Source organism: Dissoconium aciculare (assembly GCF_010015565.1).
Source record: "Dissoconium aciculare CBS 342.82 unplaced genomic scaffold K489scaffold_10, whole genome shotgun sequence".
Classification (NCBI taxonomy): Eukaryota; Fungi; Ascomycota; class Dothideomycetes; order Mycosphaerellales; family Dissoconiaceae; genus Dissoconium; species Dissoconium aciculare.
The window spans coordinates 637,723-652,608 of NW_022984960.1; the positions used below are offsets into that span (position 1 = coordinate 637,723).

The 14,886-nt window shown below is 55.6% G+C and overlaps 7 protein-coding genes across 7 annotated transcripts; 6 read left to right on the plus strand and 1 right to left on the minus strand.

Annotated features, from left to right (window-relative positions):
* Positions 1 to 1,732: 1,732 nt before the first annotated feature.
* On the minus strand, positions 1,733 to 3,166 carry K489DRAFT_323801 (uncharacterized protein; the record flags this gene model as incomplete). Its single annotated transcript, XM_033601725.1, has 1 exon — positions 1,733 to 3,166. A coding segment is annotated over one exon (1,434 nt), but the record flags the coding sequence as incomplete, so codon positions are not given.
* Positions 3,167 to 4,699: 1,533 nt separating this feature from the next.
* Positions 4,700 to 5,479, plus strand: K489DRAFT_39949 (uncharacterized protein). Its single transcript, XM_033606965.1, has 2 exons — positions 4,700 to 5,062; positions 5,120 to 5,479. The coding sequence occupies exons 1-2, from the start codon at positions 4,836 to 4,838 to the stop codon at positions 5,370 to 5,372; spliced, it is 480 nt and encodes a 159-aa protein (XP_033457725.1). The 5' UTR covers positions 4,700 to 4,835; the 3' UTR covers positions 5,373 to 5,479.
* Positions 5,480 to 5,986: 507 nt separating this feature from the next.
* On the plus strand, positions 5,987 to 8,411 carry K489DRAFT_382624 (dynamin family protein). Its single transcript, XM_033605422.1, has 2 exons — positions 5,987 to 7,837; positions 7,933 to 8,411. The coding sequence occupies exons 1-2, from the start codon at positions 6,026 to 6,028 to the stop codon at positions 8,389 to 8,391; spliced, it is 2,271 nt and encodes a 756-aa protein (XP_033457726.1). The 5' UTR covers positions 5,987 to 6,025; the 3' UTR covers positions 8,392 to 8,411.
* Positions 8,412 to 9,982: 1,571 nt separating this feature from the next.
* K489DRAFT_433385 (uncharacterized protein) lies at positions 9,983 to 11,347 on the plus strand. Its single transcript, XM_033608511.1, has 2 exons — positions 9,983 to 10,622; positions 10,669 to 11,347. The coding sequence occupies exons 1-2, from the start codon at positions 10,446 to 10,448 to the stop codon at positions 11,248 to 11,250; spliced, it is 759 nt and encodes a 252-aa protein (XP_033457727.1). The 5' UTR covers positions 9,983 to 10,445; the 3' UTR covers positions 11,251 to 11,347.
* A 13-nt stretch (positions 11,348 to 11,360) lies between these two features.
* On the plus strand, positions 11,361 to 11,867 carry K489DRAFT_382627 (uncharacterized protein; the record flags this gene model as incomplete). Its single annotated transcript, XM_033605423.1, has 1 exon — positions 11,361 to 11,867. A coding segment is annotated over exon 1 (266 nt), but the record flags the coding sequence as incomplete, so codon positions are not given.
* Positions 11,868 to 13,267: 1,400 nt separating this feature from the next.
* Positions 13,268 to 13,765, plus strand: K489DRAFT_300357 (uncharacterized protein; the record flags this gene model as incomplete). The annotated part of the gene is made up of 1 exon (XM_033600401.1): positions 13,268 to 13,765. A coding segment is annotated over one exon (498 nt), but the record flags the coding sequence as incomplete, so codon positions are not given.
* On the plus strand, positions 13,372 to 14,845 carry K489DRAFT_342636 (uncharacterized protein). The gene is made up of 2 exons (XM_033602296.1): positions 13,372 to 14,244; positions 14,319 to 14,845. The coding sequence occupies exons 1-2, from the start codon at positions 13,751 to 13,753 to the stop codon at positions 14,665 to 14,667; spliced, it is 843 nt and encodes a 280-aa protein (XP_033457730.1). The 5' UTR covers positions 13,372 to 13,750; the 3' UTR covers positions 14,668 to 14,845.
* Positions 14,846 to 14,886: the final 41 nt, after the last annotated feature.

A 14,886-nucleotide genomic window follows, 5' to 3' on the forward strand; every position in this document is an offset into this window, starting at 1 on the left:
ATTTTCACGTACAAGTGGAAGACGGGCATACACGCACGGGTGGACATCTCACAGACGGGACGACGATGACGACCAACATCTATCCGTCTGTCTGTCCCTCCAGTAGCACAGCCTCTCACCAGTGAACCCGACGGTATTCGCTCCTGGTCTGTTTCTTCTTCTTCTTCTTCTTCTTCTTCTTCTTCTTCTTCCTTTCTATTTCCGGCCATCGGTCCTCGCGTGGAACAGGGAAAGCCATCGTCACGACGCGTGTGTCTCGCGCGTGCTACACGTTACCGCGACTCCACGGATCCGGCCGTCCGACAGTCGCGACCGGGTCATCATCATCATGATGGTGGTGGTGGTGGTCATGGCTACATCGGTATCGATCTCCGTTGATGACCTTCTCGTCCATGGGTCGGGCAGAAGGCGACATGGCTCGAAAGCAGATCTCTGTAATATGTAGGTGTTGTGCATTCATGTTCATGGTATAGAGGTGCCTCAGGCATTCAGACCAGGGAGCCTGAGGTCCTCACACCAAGCACCGTAGGTCCTTTTGAGCAGGTGGATACTGTGTGTGACACTGTGATCCATCTGAATACGACGACCCAAACTGTAATAATAATAATAATAATAATAACGATGATCATGAAAACAAAAATCCTCATCATTCATTCATTGCAGTGCTGGAACCCAGCCGTCAACGCAATATATTGACCCAGCGTGTTCATCATCTCACGGAACACGCAAACCTCACAACGACCGCCCGCTCAGAAACCAAAGCCACCGTGATGGCGACCATGCTACGGACGACGCTCGGCTAATAAAAAAAATCGCCCTTGACGTGGGGCGTGAGAGTGACCACGTCAGCTGTACCTTTGCCCTTCTTCGTCACTCCGCCGATGCGGAAAACGCTGCATCCAAAAATCGCCTGTTTCACCACGTAGGAAAGAAGATACAGGGGTTTCCCGTTCTGCACCAACAGCCTCAGCTCGTGACCGAGAATCTGTCGAAAGGCGCGCAGGAGATTGTCGCGAACGCTAACATCGACGGCGATGCGAGCGTTGGTGAAGTCCTGAAGTATGCCCAACTCGTACTTCCTCAAGGCTTTGTCGGCCGTAACCGCGGAGCGCAGCTCGGTCGGCCTGCACGAGGCACATGTGATGTATCCCATGCTGGCGATGGTCCTCTCCGCTTGCTTCACGACGGTGACGTTTGGCATGGCTGACGTGTCGCATGCGATGAGGGCTGCGCGATCACAGCGGTAGCATATCAGCACCATATGATGCCGACCGGGCCTGAGCCCCAATCGCGCTCCGCCGTCGACGGGGCCTGCCGCACTGGGCAGAACCCCGATGGCTTTGCCATTACTTTTCGTCGTCGTAGAGTTGAGACCACTCTGGCCGGCGACTGCAGCACTCGAGCCATTCCCCTGAACGCGGGTTTGCGCTTTAGATGTCGAAGATGCTTGCACCGCTGGACCTGCAGGCTGGACCTTCGAGACATGGACGACGTCGGACTTTACATCCTTCGAGCGGATCGGCTGGCCGACATCCTTCTCGCCTACTTTGCTAGGAATCGCCCCGGCACGACCTTGGACCGGCAAGGAAGCCGAATTTGGGGTTGGCACCTTTAAATTCGACCGTTCGATGGTCGTTAACACGCCCGGATTGTCGTTCTTTTTGGACTCCACCTTCACAATCTGTGATGGTCCCTGCACGTGAGTCAACGGTTCCGGCGTCCTCTTGATGGGATCCGATGTGAGCACACTCATTCCCCCGTCACTGCTGAGCCTCGTGCGGGTCTTCATGCAGAGGGCCACTCGCCCTAGTTTGCTTGGTCCACTATCCGATCCGACACCAAGAAAGGCCGACGGGGCGAAAACCAAGCTCTCCCCGACGGATAGATCGACGATATGCTGGAACATGTCCCGGCCGTGCCATTGCGACACACATGCTTCCGTGGCCGCGCTCAAATGCCCTCGCAACGCCGTGAACCAGCTCGGCGATGTGAAGCGATGGATGATCGACACCGAGCACAGATCCAGAAGTGTCGGCGACACGGTCGGCTCTTGGGTCGCGATTATGACCCGCGTCGCGTTGTGGCGCTGCATCCGGATCGTGTCCAACAGCTTGGCCGTGAAATTGGACGATGTGAGCGATGTCGTCAGATACCGGTGGGCCTCATCCAACGCGACGACCAGGCCGCCGGAGGTTCTCTGCTCCTCTGCAAGACCTAGACAGATGTTGAACAGGATACATGCGGTGGTAGGATCCACGAATGGATCCGTGAGATCGACAATGGTCAGGCTGCCAGCTTTGATCTCCCAGATGCTGTCCTTGGTCTGGTTTCCGCTCCCCCCGGAGAGATCGAGATAGCTCTCGAGAAGTTCAAGTCGGAGACCGAGCGGTCCTCGTTGTTGCGGGGTGAAATCCGCCGCCGAGAGAAATTTCTTGAACGCGAAGTAGTCGAATCCCTGACCATTCGAGGCGATGGCCATCTGCCGGAGGATCTTCTCGACCGTCGCCATGTACAGCGGTTGCCCTTCTTTGCCCTCATCCGAGAACGCCATCAGCTGCTTCATGCGTCCGATGCTGAGGTCCTTTGGCTGGAACACAAGCGGTCGGACGTCGAGATTGTCCTGTGCACCGGGTATCCTCCCATATGCCGTCCGCAGAGCGTACTCGTTACTTCGAGAAACGAGCACGTTGACGTGGATCCCCATAGAACAGAGGTGTGCAGTCTCTGCCACGCCCCCAGCGGCATCCCGGTCGAAATGGAAAGCCAGACCAGCGAGGGGCTGGCGGACTGACCCGATCCTCTCGTCGACGGTCAGGCAATTCTCGAGCATACAGTTGAGGGTGTAGCTCTTGCCGCTGCCTTGCGACCCACAGATGAAGGCCGAGTTTGGCGCATCGACGTTCATCAAGATCGGCTCGTCCGGTTCGATCATAGGATGCATCCCGTTGTGGAACCCGAGCACCGCGTACTGATCGAAGATCTTGACCTCGCTGGAGCCTCCGTATACCCCTTCGACGGCGTCTTTCACCCTGAGGCTGAACAGAGGCGTCGTGCGCAAATCTTCCTGGACCCCACTCCTCGGGCCAGCCACCAGGTTCGACAGGCGGGAAAACCGCTCGACTTCCGACCCCGCGAGGCCATCGCCTGGCGGTTGTGCGATCCGCATGGCCATCTCGTTCACGAGAAACATCTCGAGGAACCGGTCAATCTCCTTTCAAAAGGCAAAGAAGAGGGGTGCGTGAACGCTCGTGGTCGAAGGCGAACAGATGGAGTTATAAAAACATCCTCGTTCCTCGCGGATGTGACAGACGATGACCTTCACCGCATTTTGTCTTCGCCGATCACCCACAGCACGTGCACGGGTGTCGTAGGTTCGCCACGTCGGACTTGCAGGACAATCGGCCTCCAAATTAAGCGAAATTGGCGAGGTCGACGGGTCGGATAACGAACCTCTTACCCGGTCGCTTCACCTCGATTGTTAAAAGGAGTCTCGTTCCCGGTGAGAGAGGCTCCCTCTTGTTTTATGCAATGGCTTGTGCGGTCGGACTCCTGGTGTGTTTGTAGTTTTGTAGGGAAGGATTACACCCTTGATGACTGATGCAATACAACTCTTTGCATGCGGGCTAGTGATAGTTGAGAGAAGAGGGTCGGGGTCAGGGTCAGGGTCAGAGTCATGCTGGACACGAGGAACAGCACAGTGATGGAGGAATCGGCTGCAGGCGGAGGGACATGAGCCTATTGGCATGACATACATATGCAAAGACCCGGTAGTGAAATAATCCATCAATCATGCAAATATTCCTTTCCTCGACCAAGACCACCGCAACCACCTCGAAACCGATGCTGGCCATATCGGGGGAGTTACGAGGTGAGGCTCGCGACTGGACGTTCCGCAGCCGTTGTACTCGGCACGTGCTCGGGAGGGTAAGGGTATCAGGTCGGCGCCAGCATCGAGCGGCTTCCGCAACGGGAAAGGGCACGATCGGGGATTCCTTGCGCTGCATCGGCACACCCCCAACGGCAGAACCCATGTGCAGGATTAGCTGCATGAGACATGGACGGGATACATGTCTTCTGCGCGGCATACGCAGCAGCAGCAGCAGCAGGGATGCGCGCAGCAGACGCACATGCACGCCTCTGAAGCACAGTACGTGCAGCGCCCATGGCCACTAAACCAGCCGTGGGAGAGTTAGTGCGAAACAGCTCATCCGGGCATTCTGAAGAAGATGGAGTGGCAACAGACGGCGAGGGAGGTGGGAAGGCGACGAGAGACATTTCGGCTGTGACTTAACCCCCGGCCTCCTCTCCTCCTCTCCCTTCCCTTCCCATCGGCCGTCCGTACCAGAACCCAACCCCATCCGATTCCCTTGGTGCCAGGCCCATCGTCTCCGATCATCATCATTGAACCCATCCAGCGAACCAGTTGGCCTGGCACCAACATGGCTTCCTCGGTCGACGCCCGGAAAGACAATATCAGGAAGAAGGCAAGTCCTCCACCGCCGCTCCGGCACGAAAACTGACCCGGTCAGCGCAATTTGTATCGCATGCTGGCATTCTGCCATGGTGAGTTGGAGAAACACCCAGAGTACTATTCAGACTGCCTCTACACCATGGTAGTGAAGTCGGCGAGCGAGAAAGCCCGCCGCGCCAGAATGCTCCAATACACCGGCCCCGACCCCGGCACGCTGCGACTTCTCCAGGACCAGCTGGATAACTGGACGCAGGACCCGGGGAGTTTCTGGTCCTACGGCGCCCCCGAGGCCCTTGATCAAGAGCCGCTCATCCACATGGCGATGCGCTACCGTCGTTTCAGGCAGTTTGGTCCTTAGACCCTGATGATCCGACGATGCCTGTGCATCGCCTTTGTGGAATGGCAGTCCCGTCACAAGGTCCACTCGGTGAGCCGCACCGCGGAGGCGCTGCACCGCCGACTGCAGATGTCCATGGAGGAAGCGTCGAGCATGCTCAAGCAGATGGTCGACGCCGGCGGACGCTTCGTCAACCTCGAAATGCACGCCGGCGAGGGCGTCTCCATCATCCTCGGCCAAGGATCAGAGTCCAGGTGATCGCCGACCTGCAAAGCCCTCTTCCCTCGGACATGGCTGACGCCGGCTCACAGGTGGATCAAACTCTTGCCGAAGAAGGGGGAGCAGTTCAAGAAGATGGTGCAACACCTGCGGGACCTTCAATTGCATGAGAGATATCCCCGCGAGTGCGAGCTTCGCGTCAAGGTCGTGAATTGGCTGCTCAGTCGTTTCGATGGAGGGATGAGCTCGCCGGCGGACAGTATATCGCCGGATCGTAGTTCTCCGCTTGACTTGGGGCTCGCAAAAGCGAATTTTCCCACGAACAACATGGTTGCCGCCCCTTGACAGTTGGGTTGAGCTCCAACACAAACCGGCGGGGCAGGGGTGATCGGAAGCTTAGCCAGACTCTACAGTATCAAAGTCTTTCAGTGCAAATTTCTCAATGGCTGCCCGGGTCTTTCGACCACCAGTATGATTCCAAGCAAGTTTTCTGATGCATGGGCTATCTACGGCAGCGTGACAGCATGACATGTGAAATTTATGGGGTCGTGCTTTGACGATGCAATTTTGTCACCCCGTTCGCTCAGGTCGCAACTCAAGACGGGGCTCTACCGCTTGTGAACGGACCTGATGCACAGACAATGCTAGTACTCCAAACGAGAATCCCGGCCACCATCACGAATACCACTGTGATATTGGCAGTGATACCTGCAGGAGAGCCCCACTCCATGCAGATGGCAGCAGAGCCAGAAGCATAACCTTATTTGGTGGACCGGTGAGCACGATAACTCATGGCACATCGGTCTCGGGCTGGTGCTGCTGCTGAGGATGATCCCGCCATCTTGCTCACACCATCGGGGATGCGTGCTAGATCATAGCAGACGCCATGTCGATAAGAGTCCCTTGGTTCCTGTGTGATATCCTGCCAGGTCCGCCTCCGAAGTATCATCCTTCCACCACCACCACCACCACCAGCCCATTAGAATTTCACCTCAATCATGTCAACCCCTCAAGCCTTTGACACAATGCAACTCATGGGCCTTCAGCCTACCAAACATCTCGAGCTTCTCGATGTCGTGGACAAACTGCGAGCTCAAGGTTTGAACGAGCATGTTGATCTTCCTCAGCTCATCGTGTGCGGAGATCAATCCAGCGGCAAGAGTTCCGTCCTGTCAGCGATCTCCGGGGTGCCGTTTCCGAAGAAGGAGAACCTGTGCACCCGCTTCGCGACCGAGGTGGTCCTCCGTCGCGATGACACGATGCGCGAAAACAAGATTTGCGTCACCATCACCCCGAGCAGCACGCGGCCACGCACCGATCGACGCGCCCTCGACAGCTTTACGAGGGAGCTGAACTCCATGGACGACCTGCCGAGCACCATCGATGATGCAACGATCGCCATGGGTCTCGACATGACCGGCAGCGCGTTCTCGGCGGACATTCTCAGACTCGAGGTGAGAGGCCCACAGATGCCTCAGCTGACGATCGTGGACCTTCCCGGACTGGTCCACACGGAGAGCAAGTACCAAAGCGCCGACGACATCGCGCTGGTGAACTCGCTCGTCAGCGAATACATGTCCCAAGAGCGGAGCATCATCCTCGCCGTCGTATCCGCCAAGAACGACTACGTGAATCAAATCGTCCTCACCAAGACGAGGCAGGTCGACCCGAGGGGACTCCGCACTCTCGGGATCATAACCAAGCCGGACGCCCTGCACCCCGATTCGGCCGGGGAGAGGTCGTTCATCGAACTTGCCCAGAACGTCGACATCACCTTCTCTCTGGGATGGCACGTCGTACGCAACAAGGACTCGAACGAGCCGGCGGACTGGGACCGAGATACCCTGGAAGCAGAGTTCTTCCAGGGATCGCAGTTCGGCCGACTCGATCCCAAGTCCCGCGGCATCGTAGCCCTGCGGGAGCGCCTCAGCGAGGTCCTCTTCCAGCAGATCCAACGGGAGCTACCGGGTCTGATCTCCGAGATCCTGGATGCCACGGAGGAGACGCGCGTGCGCCTCAATCGCATGGGTCGCAGCCGGGCCACGGCTCTGGAAAAGCAAATGTTCGTCATGGAGCTCGGGAGCAAATTCAGTCACATTTGCTCCGCGGCTTGTGAAGGCCTCTACGAATCCCCCTTCTTCGATGAGTTCAACTCCAGCACCGTCGACCGGCGGCTTCGAGCCGTGGTACAAAACGCCAACATCGGCTTTGCTGCTTCGATGCTGGACGCTCCTCCTACGCTTCCTATCGACAGGTCCAAGAACGCGGCCCCTTCGCTTGCCCAACGGGCGAAAGAGCTCGTCCGATCTTACCGTGGGAAGGAACTCCCCGGGACGTTCAATCCGAATCTGGTGGGGCAGCTGTTCCGCGAGCTCAGTCGGTCGTGGTTCGACCACGCTCGGGGGCACATCACCGCCGTCTGGATCCACGCCAGGACGACGGTGGTGGCGATCCTGAACGAAGTGGCCGAGCAGGACGTCCGCGACATCTGCCTGAAAAAGATCGCCGATCCGGACCTGGTGCTCATGCAGGAAGAGATGACCACGCGGCTTGACGACTACATGCTTGAATTCCGCCGGCAGCCCATCACGTACAACCACTACCTCACCGAGACCGTTCAGAAGGTCAAGTACGAACGCGAATACGCCGAGGCACGTGTTAGATGCATGACCCTCTTCGCCAACGGGGCACTACGCTCGAGTGATGACGTTGACTCGATCACGAGGACGATTATCAAAAAGCCCACTGAACCTGACATGGATGCCATAGCAGCGCAGGAGTTGACGGACTACACCGAAGCTTACTACAAGGTAAATCTCTCCCTGCTCCAGCGCCAGTCACGCCAATGTTTCATTTTATTTCGTCTCGCAACTTCCGAGCCACTACTGATATCTTGTCTGTTTAGGTAGCCTTGAAGCGGGTCATCGACGAGGTGCCCTCGCACGTCATCGAACCTGCGATCATGACTCACCTCCCGCGCATCTTCGACCCTTCGAAGATACTCCAGATGCCCGAGGACCTCATCGAAGCCATTGGGGGCGAATCGGACGCGCGGAAAGCATTGCGGGAGACGCTGCAAGCCAAACTCGACGTCTTCACGCGGAGCAGCAGGATCTGCAAGATCTACTCCGATGGCACTGCTCAGAGTCATCCAACCTTGGGCTTGTCGGCCCCGAAGACCTCGCCAGAGAAGGTCGCGACCAGGTCGCCCGATGACGGAGAAATGGAAGATGCACCTGCCACTCCTGAGTCCGCAGTGGAGGTTCCCGCCGCGATTGAGGAATTTGGGTGGACTATACCCTCTTTATCCACAAAGAAAGATAAGAAAAGTAAAGTAGCCCGCGCGAAGGGCATATTTGAGTAAGAGAATTCGATCGAGATTGAGTGTGCTAGAAATGAAGTTTCTCTTGAACGTGTTAGCCATATGACTACAATGCCATCTGATCTCTCACGAAGACGCTGGCAATTGCAACGATAGGCCATAGAGTCGATGTCCCTGACATTGTTCCGGATCGGTAGGCTGTGACGTATGCCAGCCTCCAGAACTGCGTGATTGTGGCAGATTTACAAATCGTGAGTATGCGAACGGCCGAGACCATTCTCGTGCATGCTTCCGGCGTGGATCGTTTCCTTCGTGATCGTGCAAGCGAATCACTTGGAGACCCTGCTTCTCAGCAGAAATGTCTAGCAGAGCTTCAATTTCGAAAATTGGTCCACTTTGGGCGCCGACCTACCATTTCCAGAAGTGCAGCGCCTGGTCGCAACACACCGTCCTATGCATCACGACTTCCGTGCCTCGTGCATAGCGATAATGAAAATGCTACTGCACTGTGCACTGCAGAAATGACGACGTCGCGAAAGTCTGTAGAGTGAGTAGGCCAGGACAATGACCGCCACGGGTAGTGACGCGATCATGCATCCCTGCCCAAGGTGTGATATGATGGTGGTCGTGGTGGTCTGCCACCATGAAATCAATATTGCCTCTTTGCACTCACGGCCAGCAAGATGGCCAGGAATGATCGTCCCTTCCCGGACACGTCATAGCGGTGACCGGTGATGGAGATTGCCGTCGAGGATGGTGTGGGGATGTGGCAGGAGTGCGGCCTCAAATTCCGAACTTGAAGCCCCGGCGATGCAAGAGGAGCGTGCGTGAGTAGCGTTCGAAAGGACGGGAGCTCCAGATGGATTGATCACAAGGTTTTGAATACTCGACGCTGCAGAGTTCATGACGATGTTTTGCACGAATCCAGTCCTCTTCCTCCAGGCGTTATGACAATGAGAGGAATCCCATTGATTGTTTTTAAGCAGGCGATCAAGGCAGACTCGGATGAATTCTTCACCGACCAGTGTCGAGAAGCCTCAAACGGTCAGATCACGACAAGCCCATCCGAAAAGTGCATCGCAAGCCGACGCGCTCTCCTGCCTTTACGCTGGTGCCGTGACGCCACATTGTAGATGTATGCAGATGTATCCAGACTCGAAGTCGAACGCGCGCGACGGTGCTGTCATGGCGATCTCATCGCGACGCTTCGGCTGCGGTGATCGTATCGGCACAGATGTCCGTCGTGAGGACGATCCTCAGCTGGCGGCCTGGTTGACGTGCTTGTTGCCAGACTTCGGCGACTCGCTTGCAGGATCACAGGTAGCGCAGCATTGGTCGATGATAAGGTTCCGGCCACCGCATCCACTCATGCGCGTCTTGCGGCGCAGAGCTCGGGAAGAACTATACCTTTCAGGAGCGAGCATTCTGACGTGGCGGTACGTGTGTACATAGGTGTTGTCCAGAAGGAGATATCCAAGTGGGGGTAAGGGTGCATGGAGTGGTTTGTCCATCTCCCGACAGAGACGAGCTAATCGCTTATTGGGAAGGTCAGAGCGTTACAAGTGTATGGCGCTAAAATGCTCTGGAGATTTTAGTGCAGACAGCGCAGACAGTGCCTTTCATCCACGATCCTCTCTGCCGCACGCAGCACACCTGAGTGAGCGTCTAAAAAGGGTCCGCTCGCGATCGCGCCTGAGCTCGTCACGTCACGTCACGTCGCATATACGGGCGAGCCACGACGAACACCGCTGCCCACGCGTATCGGAGCGTGTGAGTTGGTGCGCAAGCTTCAATCGACCTCAAGTTCAGGGATGCTGAATGCGCAACGTCTACGAGGTGTTGTCGATGTTGTGCATGGCTTCAATGTCAGAGGCGATCGCGAATAAAACCCGGATGAGGACAGCGACCCCTATGACCAGCTCAAACGACGTCTGTCCGTCCTAACGTCACTCGTGTAAAGATGGGGCGATATGCCTTCGCCACCGTAGCTCGCGGATATTTCAACAGTCTCGTCGCCATGCCACGAGCCAGTTTAGCGCTCGCGACACAGTCCAACAAGCCCTTCACAGCTCAACAACGCCTTAGACCACGATACCATGTCGATGTCTAGCTTGGGAAGCAGTTCTATGGGAGATTCGTCCAACGATGAAGAAGTGTCTGAGCTCCGCGACTGGGCTGCGACAGACTTCTGCTTGGGGAAAAAATACTTTGAGTTTACACTTCTCAGAGTCATCGTGAAGGATCACTCCGTCTGTGATCCCACAATGCTTGATGTAAGAATATCGCTCCTGTGGGGAATCGGACACTTACTATGTGCAGTCTCTCCTATTCGAAAGAGAGCACCACTATCCTTTTGATCAGAATGTCAAATACCTCCAGGACCAACTTCGCCGTGAGCTCTGGCGTGACACCTGTACAGAGTATGACGATCTGATGGTCACTATCGGTCGCATTCAACGACTGGGAACTGCGGAAGACAAGACCCGTCTCAAAAAGAGTTTGAATCGTTTCGGGGGCGACCCCGCCAGCGGTGTCCAGCGCGATAGAGAAACGAGCCCTCCCACTCCCTCACCACCAATGCCTTCTTCTCCAACCCACGCTTTCACACAGCAGCCGAATGGCGCGCGGAGGAGATCTCCAGACATGACTACGTCTGGGCCTCCCACCGACGCGACCGCGAGCCCCTTGCACATATCAACGCTGCAGGAGTACGGGAATGCTATCGGAGAGGTCCCGAACTACACACGTGAAACCCACGATGGGCCTCCACCGCAGACAGACGTGACAGTGACGTTTCTTGGGCGTACTCTGTCGTCTAGAGCAAGGACCGCTAGGAAAGCGAAGCAGCAGGTGGCGAAAGCGGCTTGTGCAGAATTAGGTCTGCATGTTGCGCCCCAATGACTTCATCTTGCGTCTCGGCTTGGATATGCGAGAGGCCGCTCAATTGCCTGCTGAGTAGCCTAGTTATTAACTGTACAGAGAAGCATTTGTTTACGACGTTTGATCGATTGTATTGTTTTTGTGACACAAATAGTGTTTAGGCACTGGTCTCTCATGGAACCACAACATTCTGAAGTCCGCGGGGTGACCGATGCCTCTCTTGGCCATGATGCAACTCTGTTTGCCCCATCCCCCGATGAAATTCGACTCTTTTACGAACGACTGCTCCTGTGGAGCGTCCTTCGCCCGAATGGCGTTCGACGAGCGATGCCGGTGCGCACTCGCTGGCAGCGCTACCTTGACTCGCTCGCCTTCCTGTGCGACACGCAAGGTGGAGGCAACACGGTCTCGGCGCTTGTCGTACAAGATCGCTCGACTGAACTTCGCTACTGGGTCGCTCGCAACAGCAGAACAGAGGTCGCGGTCAGCCGGCTCAGCTGGCTGCTGGGACAGCTGCATCCCTTGCGGTCGCCAGCCCTCGTTCTCCTTGCAGAAGATCGTATCCTTGGAGAGATTGTGGGAGATTGCGAGCGTAGGATAGACGATTATCACAGACGTCTTACTATTGTGATGAAGGAAGCTCTCGTTTCGACGAAGGATGAGGGTCAGCATCGCTCATACATATCGGGACACATCGAGCTCTGTCTGACCGTTTGCAGAAGAAAAATCCTTTTTGGGACAACTTCAAGAGATGTTTTCGAAGGTGAACGGTCCGGCTGCTTTATGTAAGAAGGCCTATTCTTTCAGGTCGGACGTCATGCACCAAAGGATCAAAGGCATAATCGTCCAGAACGCGAAAGTGAAAGTGTGGCGTAAGATCCGACACTATCTGGGTCGATTAGGTGCGTGGCCCCGAGCGGTCAAAATTATTCTCCAGTACTGGCCTACGAATCCGGTATTGAGAAGGAAATTCGATGTCATCGCGATTCCCGACCCGCAGGCGCTGTACTGGCCACACGGAAAAGACCTCGACCTCGTCAACGTATTGTGCGAAGCGATTCCAGCGTTGGATGCAAATGTCGACCGTCGACAGATTGAAGCACGGTTTCCGGTATTACAACCGACCCCAGCCAGGACAACCGATAAATTGATATCTTCACGAGTAGCGCATGCCGAGTCCGCGTTGGCAGACCACATCTCCCAGATCGAAGGCTTCCGGTTCCTGGGTGGCGATCGATACGTCGGGGTGAGCAAGCCTTCTTGCTACTGCTGCTGCAAGTACCTGGCGTACCACCCACTCAACCTCACGCCCCGACAAGCCCACAACAAAATTTATGTCAAGTGGTCTCCCACGGCTTTTGGCAACGCGGAGAACAGCGTACTCTCTGTGACATCTGCCTTCATGGCGCTGGGAGAACACCTGCGGAGTGAAATTGAAAGGGCCGTCTCCGATGACGGCGGCAGCGTTGGGCAGAGTTCGCGTCCGGACTCCGTCACAGACATGACCAGCAGCCGCGTGCCGGGTTCCGTTCGAGAATGAACGTCGTCGAATGCAGCATCGCTGGACGCAAACGATTGGTCGAAGGTAATGACACAGATGAAGTCTGAGGATGAGGGATATGTTGTCGTGGCCAAGAGATGGAGCGGTGGGGTCCGATTGCATACTAGGTACGCTCCTCTCGGGCGAATCCTGGTCCCAAGAAACATGCGGTACCGCGCCTTTTCACTTGATCATGAGTGATTGACCACTTAGCGTCTGCACTTCCCTGCATACGCTGGACGCGCTTCCCACCCATGCGCTATGCAGGTCATCCCTTTTTGAAAGTACAAAGCAACAATAAGATAGGACGTTCCCGCCTAACAATATTGTAAATCGAACCTCTCTCCCCCTCTCTCCACTTCTTGTTCAATCTCTTTCTATTTGGGAAAATCTTGCTCTTCGTGGACGAATCTTGTGAAATTTGATCGTACAAAGAGTACCCGTGGCCGAAATATCCATTTGTCGATGTCTGCCATGGCTGGAGATTTGTCTACAGGCGACGCACTTGTTATCTTATCGCTTCAGTTGGAAGATCTGGAATCGGTCAGTAAGAAAGACAAAGGCAAGTATGCATCAGGCAACCTTCCAGATCAAGTCGTTGCCGTCGACGAATATCGGGCAGAAATCGACCGACATAGGCAATTCCTTGAAGACTTGCAGCTTGCCAAAAGCATCGCTCAAGCCGTTTACACCGATGCTACACTATTGAACGAGCTCGCCGCACAAGACATCCAAGCATATGAAGATCGCAATTATGCGTTACAAATCAGTAGTGAAGATGCTGAATTTCAGGATCCTCCGGGCCAGGACCGCTACGAAACAGAATCAATCAAGGACTGGGTGTCAATCGTCACCGATTCGTTTCAGGCCTGCTCCTTGGCGGACATTGAGTCCACCGATAACGAGAATGACAAAGCTGGTCCATCCACGACATACGCCGAACGGCAAGCAAAGATCTTGGACAAGTTGTCAGAGCAGTTCATGTGCAACACGTGCCTAGAGCGTCACCATGCCACCGTCATGATCAAACTTCCCTGCGAGCATCGCTTCTGCGCCGAATGCCTGAAGGGATTGTTTCTCAGATCGATCAAAGACGAGACGCTTTTCCCCCCACGTTGCTGTCAGCAGGGAATCCCGTTGAGCCTGGTCAAGAAGCACATGTCGTCTCATGAAATTGAAGCTTTCGAGGATGCAAGTATAGAGTTCACGACCATCGACAAGACATACTGCAGTAATGGCGCATGCAACAAATTCATTCCTCCAACAACAGGCACGATCTTCCCTAACACGGCAAGATGCAAGAGTTGCGCAGCGCTCACCTGTACCATGTGCAAGGGGGGATACCATCATGACAGCGAGTGTCCGAAGGACGAGTCCGTTGAACAGACGAAGGTGCTCGCACGCGAGTTGGGCTGGCAAGAGTGTCCTCGATGTCGCTCCTTCGTGGAGCTTCGAAGCGGCTGCTATCATATGACGTAAGTTGGAACCCCATGTCCACATCTGATTCTGACATCCATACGCTATTCGGATCACGCTGACCACGACCTAGCTGCCGTTGCAAGGCTGAATTCTGCTACCTCTGCGGTGTCACCTGGCCGGGCTGCAACTGTGTCCGCGCCGACGAAGGTCGCATCGAAGAGCGAGCGGCGGAGATCGTCGACCGGGACGCCGAGCATGTCATCGCCCCTGCTCGACGAGCGCGGATGATCAATCAAGTCCGAGACCACTTGCTGGAGCATCATGAATGCACGCATTCACGCCATTTCGAACGCATCACAACATTCAGGCGCCGCGGCTATCAGTGCGAGATCTGCGACGCGCGCCACTGGAACTACATCCTACAGTGCCGCCGCTGTTACATGAATGTTTGCGAGGACTGTAGACGCCACCGAGTCTGAATGCTGGCCGCCACGTACTGCGATGTGAAGGTTGACGTCGCGGGCACACCGGTCGCTCGCTGGGTCAGAAGGCTGTCGAGGATATGCATTTTCGTTTCTTTCATCCCCAGGATATGCAATTCGTTTCTTTCATCGCCCGCACGTTCGTCCGGAGAAGCCCATTGTAGGGAATCCGCATATGCTATCAGTGGATACCACAGAGATTGAGATGGTACTGAA

Coding starts and splice junctions, on each gene's coding strand:
- K489DRAFT_433385 (XM_033608511.1), top strand. CDS start 10,446: ATGTCGATGTCTAGCTTGGGAAGCAGTTCTATGGGAGATTCGTCCAAC. Junction 10,623..10,668: donor GTGATCCCACAATGCTTGAT/GTAAGAATATCG, acceptor TACTATGTGCAG/TCTCTCCTATTCGAAAGAGA.
- K489DRAFT_342636 (XM_033602296.1), top strand. CDS start 13,751: ATGTGCAACACGTGCCTAGAGCGTCACCATGCCACCGTCATGATCAAA. Junction 14,245..14,318: donor AGCGGCTGCTATCATATGAC/GTAAGTTGGAAC, acceptor ACCACGACCTAG/CTGCCGTTGCAAGGCTGAAT.
- K489DRAFT_382624 (XM_033605422.1), top strand. CDS start 6,026: ATGTCAACCCCTCAAGCCTTTGACACAATGCAACTCATGGGCCTTCAG. Junction 7,838..7,932: donor ACACCGAAGCTTACTACAAG/GTAAATCTCTCC, acceptor TTGTCTGTTTAG/GTAGCCTTGAAGCGGGTCAT.
- K489DRAFT_39949 (XM_033606965.1), top strand. CDS start 4,836: ATGATCCGACGATGCCTGTGCATCGCCTTTGTGGAATGGCAGTCCCGT. Junction 5,063..5,119: donor GGCCAAGGATCAGAGTCCAG/GTGATCGCCGAC, acceptor GCCGGCTCACAG/GTGGATCAAACTCTTGCCGA.